The sequence below is a fragment of the Salvelinus fontinalis genome, chromosome 28, assembly GCF_029448725.1.
Source record: "Salvelinus fontinalis isolate EN_2023a chromosome 28, ASM2944872v1, whole genome shotgun sequence".
Taxonomy (NCBI): Eukaryota; Metazoa; Chordata; class Actinopteri; order Salmoniformes; family Salmonidae; genus Salvelinus; species Salvelinus fontinalis.
Window position 1 is genome coordinate 34332959 of NC_074692.1, and position 16562 is coordinate 34349520.

At 44.0% G+C, this 16562-nt stretch overlaps 1 protein-coding gene and 1 long non-coding RNA gene across 3 annotated transcripts in view; one reads left to right on the top strand and one right to left on the bottom strand.

The window, feature by feature from the left end:
- LOC129826625 (E3 ubiquitin-protein ligase znrf3-like) overlaps positions 1-8956 on the bottom strand; it is a 202614-nt gene extending 193658 nt beyond the window's left edge. For both annotated transcript variants that reach the window (XM_055887548.1, XM_055887547.1), the window contains exon 1: positions 8726-8956. In XM_055887548.1, the coding sequence (XP_055743523.1) occupies positions 8726-8956 (231 nt within the window). The remainder of the gene's footprint in view (positions 1-8725) is intronic.
- Positions 8917-9898, top strand: LOC129826626 (uncharacterized). The gene is made up of 2 exons (XR_008755050.1): positions 8917-9007; positions 9176-9898. It is a non-coding gene; the product is annotated as an uncharacterized LOC129826626 (long non-coding RNA).
- The last annotated feature ends 6664 nt before the right edge of the window (positions 9899-16562 follow it).

A 16562-nucleotide genomic window follows, 5' to 3' on the forward strand; every position in this document is an offset into this window, starting at 1 on the left:
ACATCATGAAGGTCAGACTAAGCTACTGTATAGACATCATGAAGGTCAGACTAAGCTACTGTATAGACATCATGAAGGTCAGACTAAGCTACTGTATAGACATCATGAAGGTCAGACTAAGCTACTGTATAGACATCATGAAGGTCAGACTAAGCTACTGTATAGACATCATGAAGGCCAGACCAAGCTACTGTATAGACATCATGAAGGTCAGACTAAGCTACTGTATAGACTTCATGAAGGTCAGACTAAGCTACTGTATAGACATCATGAAGGCCAGACTAAGCTACTGTATAGACATCATGAAGGTCAGACTAAGCTACTGTATAGACATCATGAAGGTCAGACTAAGCTACTGTATAGACATCATGAAGGTCAGACTAAGCTACTGTATAGACATCATGAAGGTCAGACTAAGCTACTGTATAGACATCATGAAGGCCAGACTAAGCTACTGTATAGACATCATGAAGGTCAGACTAAGCTACTGTATAGACATCATGAAGGTCAGACTAAGCTACTGTATAGACATCATGAAGGTCAGACTAAGCTACTGTATAGACATCATGAAGGTCAGACTAAGCTACTGTATAGACATCATGAAGGTCAGACTAAGCTACTGTATAGACATCATGAAGGTCAGACTAAGCTACTGTATAGACTTCATGAAGGTCAGACTGAGCTACTGTATAGACATCATGAAGGTCAGACTAAGCTACTGTATAGACATCATGAAGGCCAGACTAAGCTACTGTATAGACATCATGAAGGTCAGACTAAGCTACTGTATAGACATCATGAAGGTCAGACTAAGCTACTGTATAGACTTCATGAAGGTCAGACTAAGCTACTGTATAGACATCATGAAGGTCAGACTAAGCTACTGTATAGACATCATGAAGGTCAGACTAAGCTACTATTCAACTCTTACCCTAAGAGGTCCGGAGACTGCTGGTTTTCTGTTCTACCTGATAATGAACTAGTGCCACCTAATGTCCAAGGTCTAAATCAGTCCCTAATTAGAGGGGAACAATGAACAAAAGAAGTGGAACTGGCTTCAAGGTCCAGAGTTGAGTTTGAAGGGTATAGGTTATTCACACTCAAAGAAATGACTCACTTAATGTAGAAACATATCAACAACAGTGGTTGATATTTGATGCAGTATAATGTAATACTTTGAGTGAGACGCAGAGCCCAAGATTCTCAGCTGTCTTTCTTTCCTGTAACTTTATTTCACAGGAAGTTTGAGTCTTTCCAAGGAGGAAGTGAGACGAAAGCCACATATTCTCTTTGGTTCTTGTTTGAAGACACTATGAGTTCCATCTGGGACCGACGGGCGCTGATGCTAACACTGTCACGTCCCAGCCTGCCTCGGTCCCTGTCTCAGTCTCTGACTGACTGTCTCTGCCTCGGTCTCTCTCACACTGCCTCAGGATCTGTCTCTTAATTCTGCTTCTCCCTGTCCCCGTCTAAGCCTCTGTCCCTGCTTCCAACTATGCCTCTCCCTGTCCCCATCTCAGCCTCTGTCCCTGCCTCCAACTCTGCCTCCCTGTCCCCGTCTCAGCCTCTGTCCCTGCCTCCAACTCTGCCTCCCTGTCCCCGTCTCAGCCTCTGTCACTGCCTCCAACTCTGCCTCTCCCTGTCCCCAGCTCAGCCTCTGTCCCTGCCTCCAACTCTGCCTCTCCCTGTCCCCGGCTCAGCCTCTGTCCCTGCCTCCAACTCTGCCTCTCCCAGTCACTGGCTCAGCCTCTGTCACTGCCTCCAACTCTGCCTTTCCCTGTCCCCGGCTCAGCCTCTGTCCCTGCCTCCAACTCTGCCTCTCCCAGTCCCTGGCTCAGCCTCTGTCACTGCCTCTACTTGTTCCTCTAGCGCCTCTCTCTCACATGCTGCTGACAGCACAGCCCCGCTGCAGGGAAATCAGGCCATGTGATGAGATGAGATGCAGGCAGCTTCCCTCGCTGGGCTAAAAGAACAGTCAACAGTCAACTTGGCCTGGAGAGAAACAATATGGAGATGATAGGTGATACATATGGTGAGCAGATGCCTTCATTTCAACTTCATCAGGACCAAGAAAACCAATGGTGACACTGGTATCTGCAGGTATGATGCATAATTATGCCGTTATAATGCATTGTAAGACTTGTTATAAAGCATATGACCTCCTTTATAATATGTTATTATCGTCTCATAATGAACCATGTTTGTCATGCCACTGCACTGACTGACTGATACTATGTTAATGTTAAATGGCAAAAATAGAAGTGTCACTATGGTAGTAACCCTTTGTGCATCCCATTATAAAATGTCATCCCAAACCAGGAAGAAGAATTAGTAGCTCCTCCTCCCGTGCAGATCAGGTCTTAGACCCAAATAGAACCCTATTCCCTAAATAGTGCACTACTTTAGACCAGAGCCCTATGGTGGTGATACCATCCAACTGGGTAGATATCGGTTGGCATGGTGATAGTGAACCTGAGCTCACCATCTGTTGCCCGAATCGTTCCACCTGGGCAAATCAGGCGGGGGTTGGTAGTGGTGGGGATTGGTAGTGGTGGGGGTTGGTAGTGGTAGTGGTGGGGGTTGGTAGTGGTAGGGGTTGGTAGTGGTGGGGTTTGGTAGTGGTGGGGGTTGGTAGTGGTAGTGGTGGGGGTTGGTAGTGGTAGGGGTTGGTAGTGGTGGGGGTTGGTAGTGGTAGTGGTGGGGGTTGGTAGTGGTAGTGGTAGTGGTGGGAGTGGGGGTTTGTAGTGGTAGTGGTGGGGGTTTGTAGTGGTAGTGGTGGGGGTGGGGGTTTGGTAGTGGTAGTGGTGGGGGTTGGTAGTGGTAGGGGTTGGTAGTGGTGGGGGTTGGTAGTGGTAGTGGTGGGGGTTGGTAGTGGTAGTGGTAGTGGTGGGGGTGGGGGTTTGTAGTGGTAGTGGTGGGGGTTTGTAGTGGTAGTGGTGGGGGTGGGGGTTGGTAGTGGTAGTGGTGGGGGTTTGTAGTGGTAGTGGTGGGGGTTTGTAGTGGTAGTGGTGGGGGTGGGGGTTGGTAGTGGTAGTAGTGGGGGTTGGTAGTGGTAGTGGTGGGGGTGGGGGTTGGTAGTGGTGGGGGTTTGTAGTGGTGGGGGTGGGGGTTGGTAGTGGTGGGGGTGGGGGTTGGTAGTGGTGGGGGTTGGTAGTGGTGGGGGTTGGTAGTGGTGGGGGTTGGTAGTGGTAGTGGTGGGGGTGGGGGTTGGTAGTGGTAGTGGTGGGGGTTTGTAGTGGTAGTGGTGGGGGTTTGTAGTGGTAGTGGTGGGGGTGGGGGTTGGTAGTGGTAGTAGTGGGGGTTGGTAGTGGTAGTGGTGGGGGTGGGGGTTGGTAGTGGTGGGGGTTGGTAGTGGTGGAGGTGGGGGTTGGTAGTGGTGGGGGTGGGGGTTGGTAGTGGTGGGGGTTGGTAGTGGTGGGGGTTGGTAGTGGTGGGGGTTGGTAGTGGTGGGGGTTGTGGGGGCGGTCATGCCATCGTGGCACCGTGTCAGGGTGTTTGCCATTGTCAACACCGCCGATGAAACGGAGCTGATGAAATAGCACACTGCCGCTCGTTTACACCAGGAGTTATACACCATCACATTCCCATTCAGACAACGCAGGGTCTGGAGTTATACACCATCACATTCCCATTCAGACAACGCAGGGTCTGGAGTTATACACCATCACATTCCCATTCAGACAACGCAGGGTCTGGAGTTATACACCATCACATTCCCATTCAGACAACGCAGGGTCTGGAGTTATACACCATCACATTCCCATTCAGACAACGCAGGGTCTGGATTTATACACCATCACATTCCCATTCAGACAACGCAGGGTCTGGAGTTATACACCATCACATTCCCATTCAGACAATGCAGGGTCTGGAGTTATACACCATCACATTTGACTGGCCTACCTGCCTACCTGCCTGCCTGACTGGCCTACCTGCCTGCCTGACTGGCCTACCTGCCTGCCTGACTGGACTGCCTACCTGCCTACCTGCCTGCCTGCCTACCTGCCTGCCTGCCTACCTGCCTGCCTACCTGCCTGCCTACCTGCCTACCTGCCTACCTGCCTGCCTGCCTGCCTACCTGCCTGCCCTGGCCGACTCAGCATGCCAAACCTCTGGAACGTCACCGCTCAGCTCAGACACATACGCTGGAGGGGTCAAGTCAAGGCCTACATTCACACTGACTGGGAGAAAGCTGAAAGTCAAGGCCTCCATTCACACTGACTGGGAGAAAGCTGAAAGTCAAGGCCTCCATTCACACTGACTGGGAGAAAGCTGAAAGTCAAGGCCTCCATTCACACTGACTGGGAGAAAGCTGAAAGTCAAGGCCTCCATTCACACTGACTGGGAGAAAGCTGAAAGTCAAGGCCTCCATTCACACTGACTGGGAGAAAGCTGAAAGTCAAGGCCTCCATTCACACTGACTGGGAGAAAGCTGAAGGTCAAGGCCTCCATTCACACTGACTGGGAGAAAGCTGAAGGTCAAGGCCTCCATTCACACTGACTGGGAGAAAGCTGAAGGTCAAGGCCTACATGGACGTAAAGTGGGGCAAAAAAGTATTTAGTCAGCCACCAATTGTGCAAGTTCTCCCACTTAAAAAGATGAGAGAGGCCTGTAATTTTCATCATAGGTACACTTCAACTATGACAAACAAAATGAGAAAAAAAAATCCAGAAAATCACATAGGATTTTTTATTTTTTTATTTGCAAATTATGGTGGAAAATAAGTATTTGGTCACCTACAAAAAAGCAAGATTTCTGGCTCTCACAGACCTGTAACTTCTTCTTTAAGAGGCTCCTCTGTCCTCCACTCGTTACCTGTATTAATGGCACCTGTTTGAACTTGTTATCAGTATAAAAGACACCTGTCCACAACCTCAAACAGTCACACTCCAAACTCCACTATGGCCAAGACCAAAGAGCTGTCAAAGGACACCAGAAACAAAATTGTAGACCTGAGGAGTCCCATGCAGGAAAAGCTAGACTAGAATAGCTTGCTGGACAATTTGTTTTTAGCATTTTTTAAACCAATAGACTATTCGAAAAGGGCACTTTTTTTGCTGAATGTTAAATACGGCAGCCAACAGAACTCACGGGTAGTTTGAAAGAGCGAACGCGCAATGGCGGTAGACTACAGCAGTTATTTATTCAGACCCAATGACATCCTTGAACACTATAGGACTAGAATAAGATGCAGAAGGCTTTCACTTCTCTCCACGAAGATTGAATGGTTATTCATTCTTCGTGAAGAGAAGTGAAAGCCTTCTGCATCTTATTCTAGTCCTATAGTGTTCAAGGATGTCATTAGAATGATGAAGATAAGGACAACGAAATGTATTTCATTGAATTGTTGAAAGCGAGGAAGGAATGAAGCAACAATGGAGAGAGAAAGAGGAGGTATATCTGTGTCAGCCTACAAATTATGCAAATAGGCCCTATTAAATTTCAAAAATGTTATCAAATTCGCTAGCCTATACTTGTCACTTTGTAGGCCGCATGTGCTGCACCAGAATCACATGTTCTCTTCTGTTTTATCATTTGAACGATGTGCGTAATTCCAGTCTATATAATATAGTACAGTAATACAGCTAATCTCAAAAAGATTTGCCTACTGGAGCTAGTTTCATTTATTTACCCAAGACAGCATATAGCTAGCTACATTATAGGGTTTATGTTTTTCTGTCCTGCATAATGTGCAGTAGTCTTTATCATATACAGTATGTATTGGATAACAGCACAATCATTGGGTTTTTTTGAGCTTGGGCTTGTGCTCATTAAACGTTGTTAATGTAGGGCTCATAAAGTGTATTTAATATATGTCTCATCAGGCTCCGATAGCATCAGGCTAGATCAAAGCTTAAGTCAAATCCAGACATGTATATACTTTATTATGCGTTTGAATGACACATAACAAATACAGTTTCAAATTCCATTACTTGTTCAATTCAAAAATACAGTCACAGGATCGCCATCTATCTTATTCATGAAGATATAAACTAACAGCAACTAGTGAAATAAAACATGTAAAACTGTTTGGAAGTAATGGTTTTGTCTCTATTGGACAAACTGACCCTCTTCTTTATATAGAGGGACAGAGAATAGGAGTGGTATTGGACAAACTGTCCCTCTTCTTTATATAGAAGGACAGAGAATAGGAGTGGTATTGGACAAACTGTCCCTCTTCTTTATGTAGAAGGACAGAGAATAGGAGTGGTATTGGACAAACTGTCCCTCTTCTTTATATAGAAGGACAGAGAATAGGAGTGGTATTGGACAAACTGTCCCTCTTCTTTATATAGAAGGACAGAGAATAGGAGTGGTATTGGACAAACTGTCCCTCTTCTTTATATAGAAGGACAGAGAATAGGAGTGGTATTGGACAAACTGTCCCTCTTCTTTATATAGAAGGACAGAGAATAGGAGTGGTATTGGACAAACTGTCCCTCTTCTTTATATAGAAGGACAGAGAATAGGAGTGGTATTGGACAAACTGTCCCTCTTCTTTATATAGAAGGACAGAGAATAGAAGTGGTATTGGACAAACTGTCCCTCTTCTTTATGTAGAAGGACAGAGAATAGGAGTGGTATTGGACAAACTGTCCCTCTTCTTTATATAGAAGGACAGCGAATAAGAGTGGTTTTGGACAAACTGTCCCTCTTCTTTATATAGAAGGACAGAGAATAGAAGTGGTATTGGACAAACTGTCCCTCTTCTTTATATAGAAGGACAGCGAATAGGAGTGGTATTGGACAAACTGTCCCTCTTCTTTATATAGAAGGACAGAGAATAGGAGTGGTCAGAACACTATGTTAGCAAAGAAAGCAAATCTAAATAGATGTGGGTTTTCAATGTAAAGCTGAGGTCTGACATTTCTGTGTGGTTAGCATACCAAGACAAATAGCCAACGAACACTATGTGTATAAACAGTCCAACAGGATCCATTTCTGTGCTAAATATTCTCTGTCCTTTGATCCTAACGTTCTCCCGCAACATGCTACTTTCATTGCAAAATATGACAACTGGTTGCCATTTTTATGAAAATACACTCGTGAATGCACACGCGGACACACACACACAGACACACCATTCAATCAAGTTCTCTTCAGGAAAGCCTGTACTCTCCTGTGGCTCTGTATTGTAACGTCACAGTATGCGTTAGAAAGCAGTACATGTCTTACTGACAGACAACGTTGTAGATGCCTGTGACGATCCTAACAGGACCCAGATATGGTATGGCATATATGAAGACTAATGTGCAAACAAGTCACCCGTTACTTCATTAAACACTTAGGTTAGCACAAAAATAGTCATAATTGAGTCTTTTTTACCTACTTATGGTCATGTGTACTGTAGCAGTGCTAATCCCCACTAGGTTGGCGCCTAGGATTTACTACACTATGAAATACTCTTATAGGTTTTAATCAATGTTCAAATATTATAAGTAGCAGTCTATCATGTTTTCTTTAATATAATGAACATTCACTATATTCCACCAAAAAAAAGTGTGTCCGGGTTTCAGTCACTACATTCTTTACCCAAGGCACACTTCACTTCAGCGGGCTTTAAGGTACATTTTCACGACTCTCCCCACTAAATACTGTCCTTTTCAAACTTCATACAGTCACTGCATGTTCGCCAGTTAACAAATTCAACTTTTATTTACAAGATGACTGCTTCAGAGAAAGTTTCCTTCTCCCGGTATAGCTTTCAAAATCAGCACCGAGAGTAATAGAGCACATTGTCGGGTTTGTATGTAGGCTACAGCAAGGTTGGAGGGGGCCGTGGCGTGGGCTAACATCACAAGGCGTCATGCTTGGACAGCTATCAAAGGCTTTAGTACACTTGCCCGATGGTGCTTACGGGAAATGATTACGCCCATGGTTAGTGAAGTAACTGTGGACTATAAAACGACCGTACCAAAACGAAGTAACTAAGTTGGTACTGGGTACACAAAAATTGTATATCCTTGTTATTCCAAAACCCACAACATTCTACTAGTTAATGGCCTGGGATAGTGTGTCGCCTTTTTATTTTGTTACCAAATATCCGCACACAATCACTAGCCTAGTCATGCTTCAAAGACGTGTTCTGTGTTGAAGATGGATACAGTGTTACTTCTCAGCGAGGCGGGACAGTAGGTATGCAGAGCAGTTTGAGTTCCATTGGTTGAATTGACGAAAATAATAAGTCGATTATGAAAACAAATAATTTTCCACAAACTAATTGAGCCCGAAATGATCTATGCAACTGAATCAAATCACGTACCGTTATGGACATGATGTTCCTTGATTATTTCTAGACAATATTTGATCCTGTGACCAACTAACCATAATCTCTATCAATTGTAACTCTGATCAGGTCATGATGAACAAATTGAATGATTTTCCTGTGTAATAACTATGTTTAAAAACTCTATCTCAGGGAAAGAAATAAGTGTTGTTGAAGGCAGATTGGAGGTGAATGTGAGCTTCTATCCAGGAAAGTGCATGTTTCATTGGGAATGAGTTACAAAAGACAGAAGCCATGTTGTAACCACATATGCTAGTACCATTCTCTCTTTCTCACACTCACACACACACACACACACACACACACACACACACACACACACACAGTAGACTACAACTCAAAAAGTTTTAGAGTAGAGCAAGAAAGCATGCCGAGCTGTGGCAACATATTGGACATGTCATGCGCAGTTGCGCACAACTGAACTGAGTTTTACATACTTGTACAATCTCGCCCTCCGCGCTGATAGTGGCTCCTGCCTTTGAGAATCGTCCTTGCAACCCCGTCGTGTATGTAGTATAATCTCCATTTGGACTGGACTCAAACAGCACTACTTCAACAAAAGCCGTATCCTTGGCGAAAACCGTTCCAATAGAAGTGGTAACCACGATGATCATCAAGACTACAGAATCGGCTCCACACTCTAACCTCCTGCTTGGTAAAATCATCATCTTGCCGGTTGGATATGCACGGATCGGAACATAATTTCCAAGGGTGATTAGGTGATGGTGCTGAAATTGAATCTGAAGCGAGATCGATGCGTCAAAATAGCGTGTTTATTTCACAATTGCAGCCTTGTCAATTACATTGCTTGCTTCTTAACGTTCCCTCTCTTTCTCCCTCCCTCTCTCTATTTCTCACTCCCCCTCTCCCCCCCTCTCTCTCTCCAGCGCTACAAAGCGGATCTCCTTTTGATCTCCAAACACGTGATTTTTGTGTTGATTTTTTTTCATCCCAAAAGGGTTATCCCCACCCACCGATCTTCCTGACCCGCTACTTTCCACTCCCCACGCTGAAGTGCCAGCACTCTGTTAAGGACGCAGGGCGCATTCACGCGTGCTTTAGGCGCTATAAATCGAGAAGTATGCTATATACCTCGAATTGACGCAAAGTAGCCAATCATTTTATTAAACGTGATACATTTGAGCAGACATAGCCTAATAGAGGTTTGCTTTAGGTATGGACGTGAGATGTAATAGCCAACGTGGTTAAACTATTCTTTAACGCTGTTAGGTTGTGTCTTGTTGAAGGGGTGATTCGCTCATGACTATCTTTCTAAACCCCTTGGTCCGGTGAAACGCTACGCCACAGTTTATAGGGAAGATTCGCTCAGGATCGAAGTTTCTTGAAGATAGGAACGACCTTAGAAGAACCATTACACTTGTCAAAGCGCTCCATTATTTAAGCCGGCTATTTTTTTCTACCTCCATTCAGTTATGTTTATCTGTTGGTTAGAACTGTATCTATTTGTGTCACCGGGCATTACATTAACGATCCATCTGGCCGTATTGGGAGAGATTAAGAAGTTACAAAGGAGCCTATAGTTTCCGGTGGGTTTTTTGTTGTGACGAATGGAAGCATATTTAAGAAATAAAAAGCACAGTTTAAGCTTACACTTTGTACAGTTTTATGAATAAGCCTTTACAAATTCTTATAAATGTCTAAATGTTTAGATTTATTTTTTTAAGTATTAATGCTAAGGATTGTCATGCAAAATGTTTATACATGTTTACAAATAAAGAAGTTCGCTGAATGTACAAACCATTAGGAACAGGGAAGCTGGTCCATGTTGACTCCAATGCTTCCCACAGTTGTGTCAAGTTGGCTGGATGTTCTTTGGGTAGTGGACCATTCTTGATACACATGGGAAACTGTTCAGCGTGAAAAACCCAGCAGCGTTGCAGTTCTTGACACAAACCGGTGCGCCTGGCACCTACTACCATACCCTGTTCAAAGGCACTTCATATTTTGTCTTGCCTATTCACCCTCTGAATGGCACACATACACAATCCATGTCTCAATTGTCTCAAGGCTTAAAAATCTTTCTTTAACCTGTCTTCTCCCCTTCATCTACACTGATTGGAGTGAATTTAACAAGTGACATGAATAAGGGATCAAAGCTTTCAACTGGATTCACCTGGTCAGTCTATGTCATGGAAAGAGCAGGTGTTCCTAATGTTTTGTCCACTCAGTGTATCAAGTTTGTTTTGTAACGATTCACAAATAGTTTATTAATGCTAATTTCATGAAAAGTATGATAAAGTGTTACGTATTAGGGTTAGGATAAAGTTTAGGTTTTTGGGTTAGGGTAGGAGTATGGGTTAGGGAAAATAGGATTTTGAATGGGACTGAATTGTATGTCCCCACAAGGTTAGCTGTACAAGACTGTGTGTGTGTGTGTGTGTGTGTGTGTGCAACAGAAATACATAATCATTGGTTCGGTGCAGGAGAGATTTATTCACAATATTAAGAATGTATAAGGTTTGAGTTTTGAGTTTTGCATAACCTTTTGTACACACTATGGACAATTAACATGAGAAAAATATTGAAAACCATAACACATATATCAGAAAGGGAAAGGGTGATACCTAGTCAGTTGTACAACTGAATGCCTTCAACTGAAATGTGTCTTCCACATTGTTATATTGAACCTTTATTTAACTAGGCAAGTCAGTTAAGAACACATTCTTATTTACAATGACGGCCTCCATTAAACCAACCCCTCTATATATATCAACTATTACACAAAAATGGGTAGAGGACAAGCATAAATATGGAGTATTTAGTCATCAGTCTGACATCAAAGGATTGAATTAAAGAGTATTTTAAAATGACAAGTATATTTCGGTGAACAATATACAATGAGTGTACAAAACATTAGGAACACCTCACTAATACTAAATTACGGAGCTTTTGCCGTCAGAACAGTCTCAATTCGTCAGGACGTGGAGTCTACAAGGTGTTGAAAACGTTCCACAGGGATGCTGGCCTTAGGAAGCATTATCATTTTTGACAAGATACCGATGCTGCTGTCAGGACACAACATTATCAATGAACAGTAGATAAGGGGCACTTATTTTGTCTATAGAGATTGCTCCTCATAAGTGTGAATTGAGGTTTTTATATCAAGCCTGCCCTCTGCTGGTTAGTAAATAACCTCCAAGCAGATTAAAATGAGCCCTTGTTGCGCCCAATAATCTCTCTTTCTTTCTGAAGTGTGCATTTGTTCACCACTCCCCACAAATGTAAAAGCATTGGATTAGAGTTGGAATAGGCTAGAGAGAGGCTAGAGAGTTTTCATATCTATACCTGTCATTTCCTTTTAAATCAATGAAGAGAATCAATGAAGAAAATGCTAGCCTTAACAAGTGCACACTTCAGGAGAAATTATATATTATTGGGATGCAGTCTTAAACTAATCCCCTAGGAACTTCAAGTGAATCTGGACAAATGTTATATAAAACCATATGGCAGCTGCTCCATAGAAAACCCATATGGCAGCTGCTCTATATAAAACCCATATGGCAGCTGCTCTATATAAAACCATATGGCAGCTGCTCCATAGAAAACCCATATGGCAGCTGCTCTATAGAAAACCCATATGGCAGCTGCTCTATATAAAACCCATATGGCAGCTGCTCTATATAAAACCCATATGGCAGCTGCTCTATATAAAACCCATATGGCAGCTGCTCTATATAAAACCCATATGGCAGCTGCTCTATAGAAAACCCATATGGCAGCTGCTCTATAGAAAACCCATATGGCAGCTGCTCTATATAAAACCCATACGGCAGCTGCTCTATATAAAACCCATACGGCAGCTACTCTATATAAAACCCATATGGCAGTTATAGTTTTACTTGCATTTAAAAGCAGTTGGAGGCCTCGGAAGGAGTGTTGTATGGCATTGAAGCTCGTTTGGAGGTTTGTTAACACAGTGTCCAAAGAAGGGCCAGATGTACACAGAATGGTGTTGTCTGCGTGGAGGTGGATCAGAGAATCACCAGCAGCAAGAGAGACATCATTGATATATAGAAAAGAGTCGGCCTGGGAAATTAACCCTGTAGCACCCCCATAGAGACTGCCAGAGGTCCAGACAACAGGTCCTCCGATTTGACACACTGAACTCTATCTGAGAAGTAGTTGGTGAAGCAGGCGAGGCAGTCATTTGAGAAGCCAAGGCTATTGAGTCTGCCGATAAGAATGCCGTGATGGACAGAGTTGAAAGCCTTGGCCAGGTCGATGAAGACGGCTGCACATTACTGTCTTTTATCGATGGCGGTTATGATATCATTTAGGACCTTGAGCGTGGATGAGGTGCACCCATAACCAGCTCGGAAACCAGATTGCATAGTGGAGAAGGTACGGTGGGATTCGAAATTGTCGGTGATCTGTTTGTTAACTTGGCTTTCGAATATTTTAGAAAGGCAGGGCGGATATAGGTCTGTTGCAGTTTGGGTCTAGAGTGTCTCCCCCTTTGAAGAGGGGGATGACTGCGGCAGCTTTCCAATATTTAGGGATCTCAGACGATACGAAAGAGAGGTTGAACAGGCTAGTAATAGGGGTTGCAACAGTTTCGGCAGATCATTTTAGAAAGAGAGGGTCCAGATTGTCTAATCCAGCTGATTTGTAGGGATCCAGATTTTGCAGCTCTTTCAGAACATCAGCTGTCTGGATTTGGGTGAAGGACAAGCCGGGGGGCTTGGGCAAGTTACTACAGGGGGTGCTGAGATGTTGGCCGGGGTAGGGGTAGACAGGTGGAAAGCATGGCCAGCTGTAGAAAAATGCTTCTTGAAATTATTGATTATCGTAGATTTATCGGTGGTGACAATGTTTCCTATCCTCAGTGCAGTGGGCAGCTGGGAGGAGGTGCTCTTATTCTCCATGGACTTTACAGTGTCCCAAAACTTTTTGGAATTAGTACTACAGGATGCACATTTCTGTCTGAAAATGCTAGCCTTAGCTTTCCTAACTGACTGAGTATATTGGTTCCTGACTACCCTGAAAAGTTGCATATCGCGGTGGCTATTTGATGCTAATGCAGAACGCCACAGGATGTTTTTGTGCTGGACAAGGGCAGTTAAGTCTGGGGTGAACCAAGGGCTATATCTGTTCTTAGTTCTACATTTTTTGAATGGGACATGCTTATTTAAGATGGAGAGGAAAGCACTTTTAAAGAGCAACGAGGCATCCTCTACTGACGGAATGAGGTCAATATCCTTCCAGAATACCCGGGCCAGGTCGATTAGAAAGGCCTGCTCGCTGAAGTGTTTTAGGGAGCTTTTGACTGTGATGAGGGGTGGTCGTTTGACCGCGGACCCATTACGCACGCAGGCAATGAGACAATGATCGCTGAGATCCTAGTTGAAGACAGCAGCGGTGTATTTAGAGGGCAAGTTGGTCAGGATGATATCTAAGAGGGTGCCCATGGTTACAGATTTAGGGTTGTACCCGATAGGTTCCTTGATAATTTGTGTGAGATTGAGGGCATCTAGTTTAGATTGTAGGACGGCCGGGGTGTTAAGCACGTCCCAGTTTAGGCCACCTAACAGTACGAACTCTGAAGATGGATGGGGGGAAATCAATTCACATATGGTGTCCAGGGCAAGGTGGATTTTTAAAAGTAGAAGCTCGAATTGTTTGGGCACAGACCTGGATAGTAGGACAGAACTCTGCAGGCTATCTCTGCAGTAGATTGCAACTCCGCCCCTTTTGGCAGTTTTATCTTGTCGGAAAATGTTATGGAGAGTTCAAGATTTTTGGTGGCCTTCCTTAGCCAGGATTCTGACATGGTTAGGACATCCGGGTTGACGGAGTGTGCTAAAGCAGTGAATAAAACAAACTTAGGGAGGAGGCTTCTAATGTTAACATGCATGAAACCAAGGTTTTACGGTTACAGAATTAAACAAATGAGAGCGCCTGGGGAACGGGAGTGGGGCTAGGTGCTGCAGGGCCTGGGTTAACCTCAACATCACCAGATGAACAGAGGAGGAATAGGATAAGGGTATGGCTGAAGGCTATAAGAACTGGTCGTCTAGTGTGTTCGGAACAGAGAGTAGAAGGAGCAGATTTCTGGGTGCGGAAGAATAGATTTGAGGCATAATGTACAGACAAGGGTATGGTAGGATGTGAATACAGTAGAGGTAAACCTAGGCTTTGAGTGACGATGAAAGAGGTTTTGTCTCTAGAGGCACCATTTAAGCCAGGTGAGGTCACCTGTGTGAGGGGTGAAACAAAAGGGCTAGCTAAGGCATATTGAGCAGAGCTGGAGGCTCAACAGTGAAATAAGACAATAATCACTAACCAGAACAGCAATGGACAAGGCATATTGACATTAGGGAGAGGCATGCGTAGCCGAGTGATCAAAGGGTCCAGTGAGTAGCTAGGCGAGCTGGAGACACAGTGTTTCAGACAGCTAGCCGGCCTCGCCTAGCAGGCTAGCAGAAGGGCCTTTGGGGGACGTCGCAATGGAAGAGCCTGTTGAAACCCCCTCGGACAGTTATGTCGGCAGACCAGTCGTGATGGATCGGCGGGGCTCCATGTCAGCAGTAAAAAGGTCCAGGCCAATTGGAAAAATAGATATTGTAGTCCAAGAAAATGGCTGATGGACCTCTTCAGCTAGCCGGGAGATGGGCTTAGCTCGAGGCTAGCTCCAGGCTAATTGGCGCTTGCTTAGGGACAGATACGTTAGCCAGGAGTAGTCACTCGGATAGCAGCTAGCTAGCTGCGATGATCCGGTGTAAAGGTTCAGAGCTTGCAGTAGGAATCCGGAGACGTGGAGATGTGGTGGAGAAAAAGCAGTCCGATATGCTCTGGGTTGATATCGCGCTGTGCAGACTGGCAGGAATTGACCGGGCTGAAGCTGGCTGATGTCTGAGTTAACGGTTATGACTGCTAGCAGTGGCTAACTACTAGCTAGTAGCTAGTTAGCTGGCTAGCTCCTGAGAGGGGGTTCCGGTTCTAAAGTGTAAAAAAATTGCAGATCCGTACCACATTGGGTGAGGCGGGTTGCAGGAGAGGATGTTCAGTCCGTAGATGGGAATTGAGATTAAAATATACAAAAAAATATATTCGAAATATATACAAAGAAAAATATATATACATGGGACGGGACAGGACAAGACAACAGACATCTGACTGCTTTGCCATCTTGGATTGTCTATGGTTATTTTGCTTACAGCTAATTGCTCACTGTCAACCTGTTAACATCTTATTGATTTTGTACAGAATAATTATTGGTTTGCAAATACAATTTCGGTCATGTAAATAACTGTTAGGATACTAATTTTGAATCCACTGATGTCACCTTGTGTGACCATAAAAATCTGTGTCTTAGTAAAATCACTTGGCTGTAAAAGTTACTGGCCTGCCATACACCTTAGAAAGCCTTCAAAATAGAAATATAATTTCTATTTGGAATTTCCAGTCAATTAGCATAATGGTTATTGTAGTCATTTTACAGATTAATACCTAGGATAGGATAAAGTAATCCTTCTAACCCCCCCTCCCCCTAAAAGATTTAGATGCACTATTGTAAATTGGTTGTTCCACTGGATATCATAAGGTGAATGCACCAATTTGTAAGTCGCTCTGGATAAGAGCGTCTGCTAAATGACTTAAATGTAAATGTAATTAAAAATTGGCCTACAAACGCTTACATCATTTGCATAATGCCAGCTGAATCTCCCATAGTAACAGTGCCATTCCAAACCCACAAAACCCAGGAAAAATACAAAAGACAGCAGAATGTAAAGTGGCCATGTTAGAGGATGGCACAATTCATTTGATGCTAAAATTAAGAAAAATGCAGGAGTAGACCCTCCCGCAGCTGAGGCTTATAAGGTATAATATAGTCAAACCTGTAGATGATTTACCATGTATAATTGTAAAGGCAGTCATTGTTGTTCTCCCCCTTAGACGAGGAGGAGCATGGATAGGACCAAGATGCGGATTGAGGGAAATAAGCCATCTTTTAATGAAAACAGCAAACAAGACACTACAAAACAACAAACGTGACTAACCTTTAACCGTCCATGTGTGGACACAGGAACAAACACCCACAAAACCCCAGTGAAACCCTGGCTGCCTTAGTATGACTCTCAATTAGAGACAAACGATACACACCTGTCTCTAATTGAGAATCATACCAGGCCGAACACAAAAACCAACCTAGAAATACAAAACATAGACTACCCACCCAACACTCACGCCCTGACCAATAAAGACATACAAAACAAGAGAAAACAGGTCAGGAACGTGACAGAACCCCCCCCT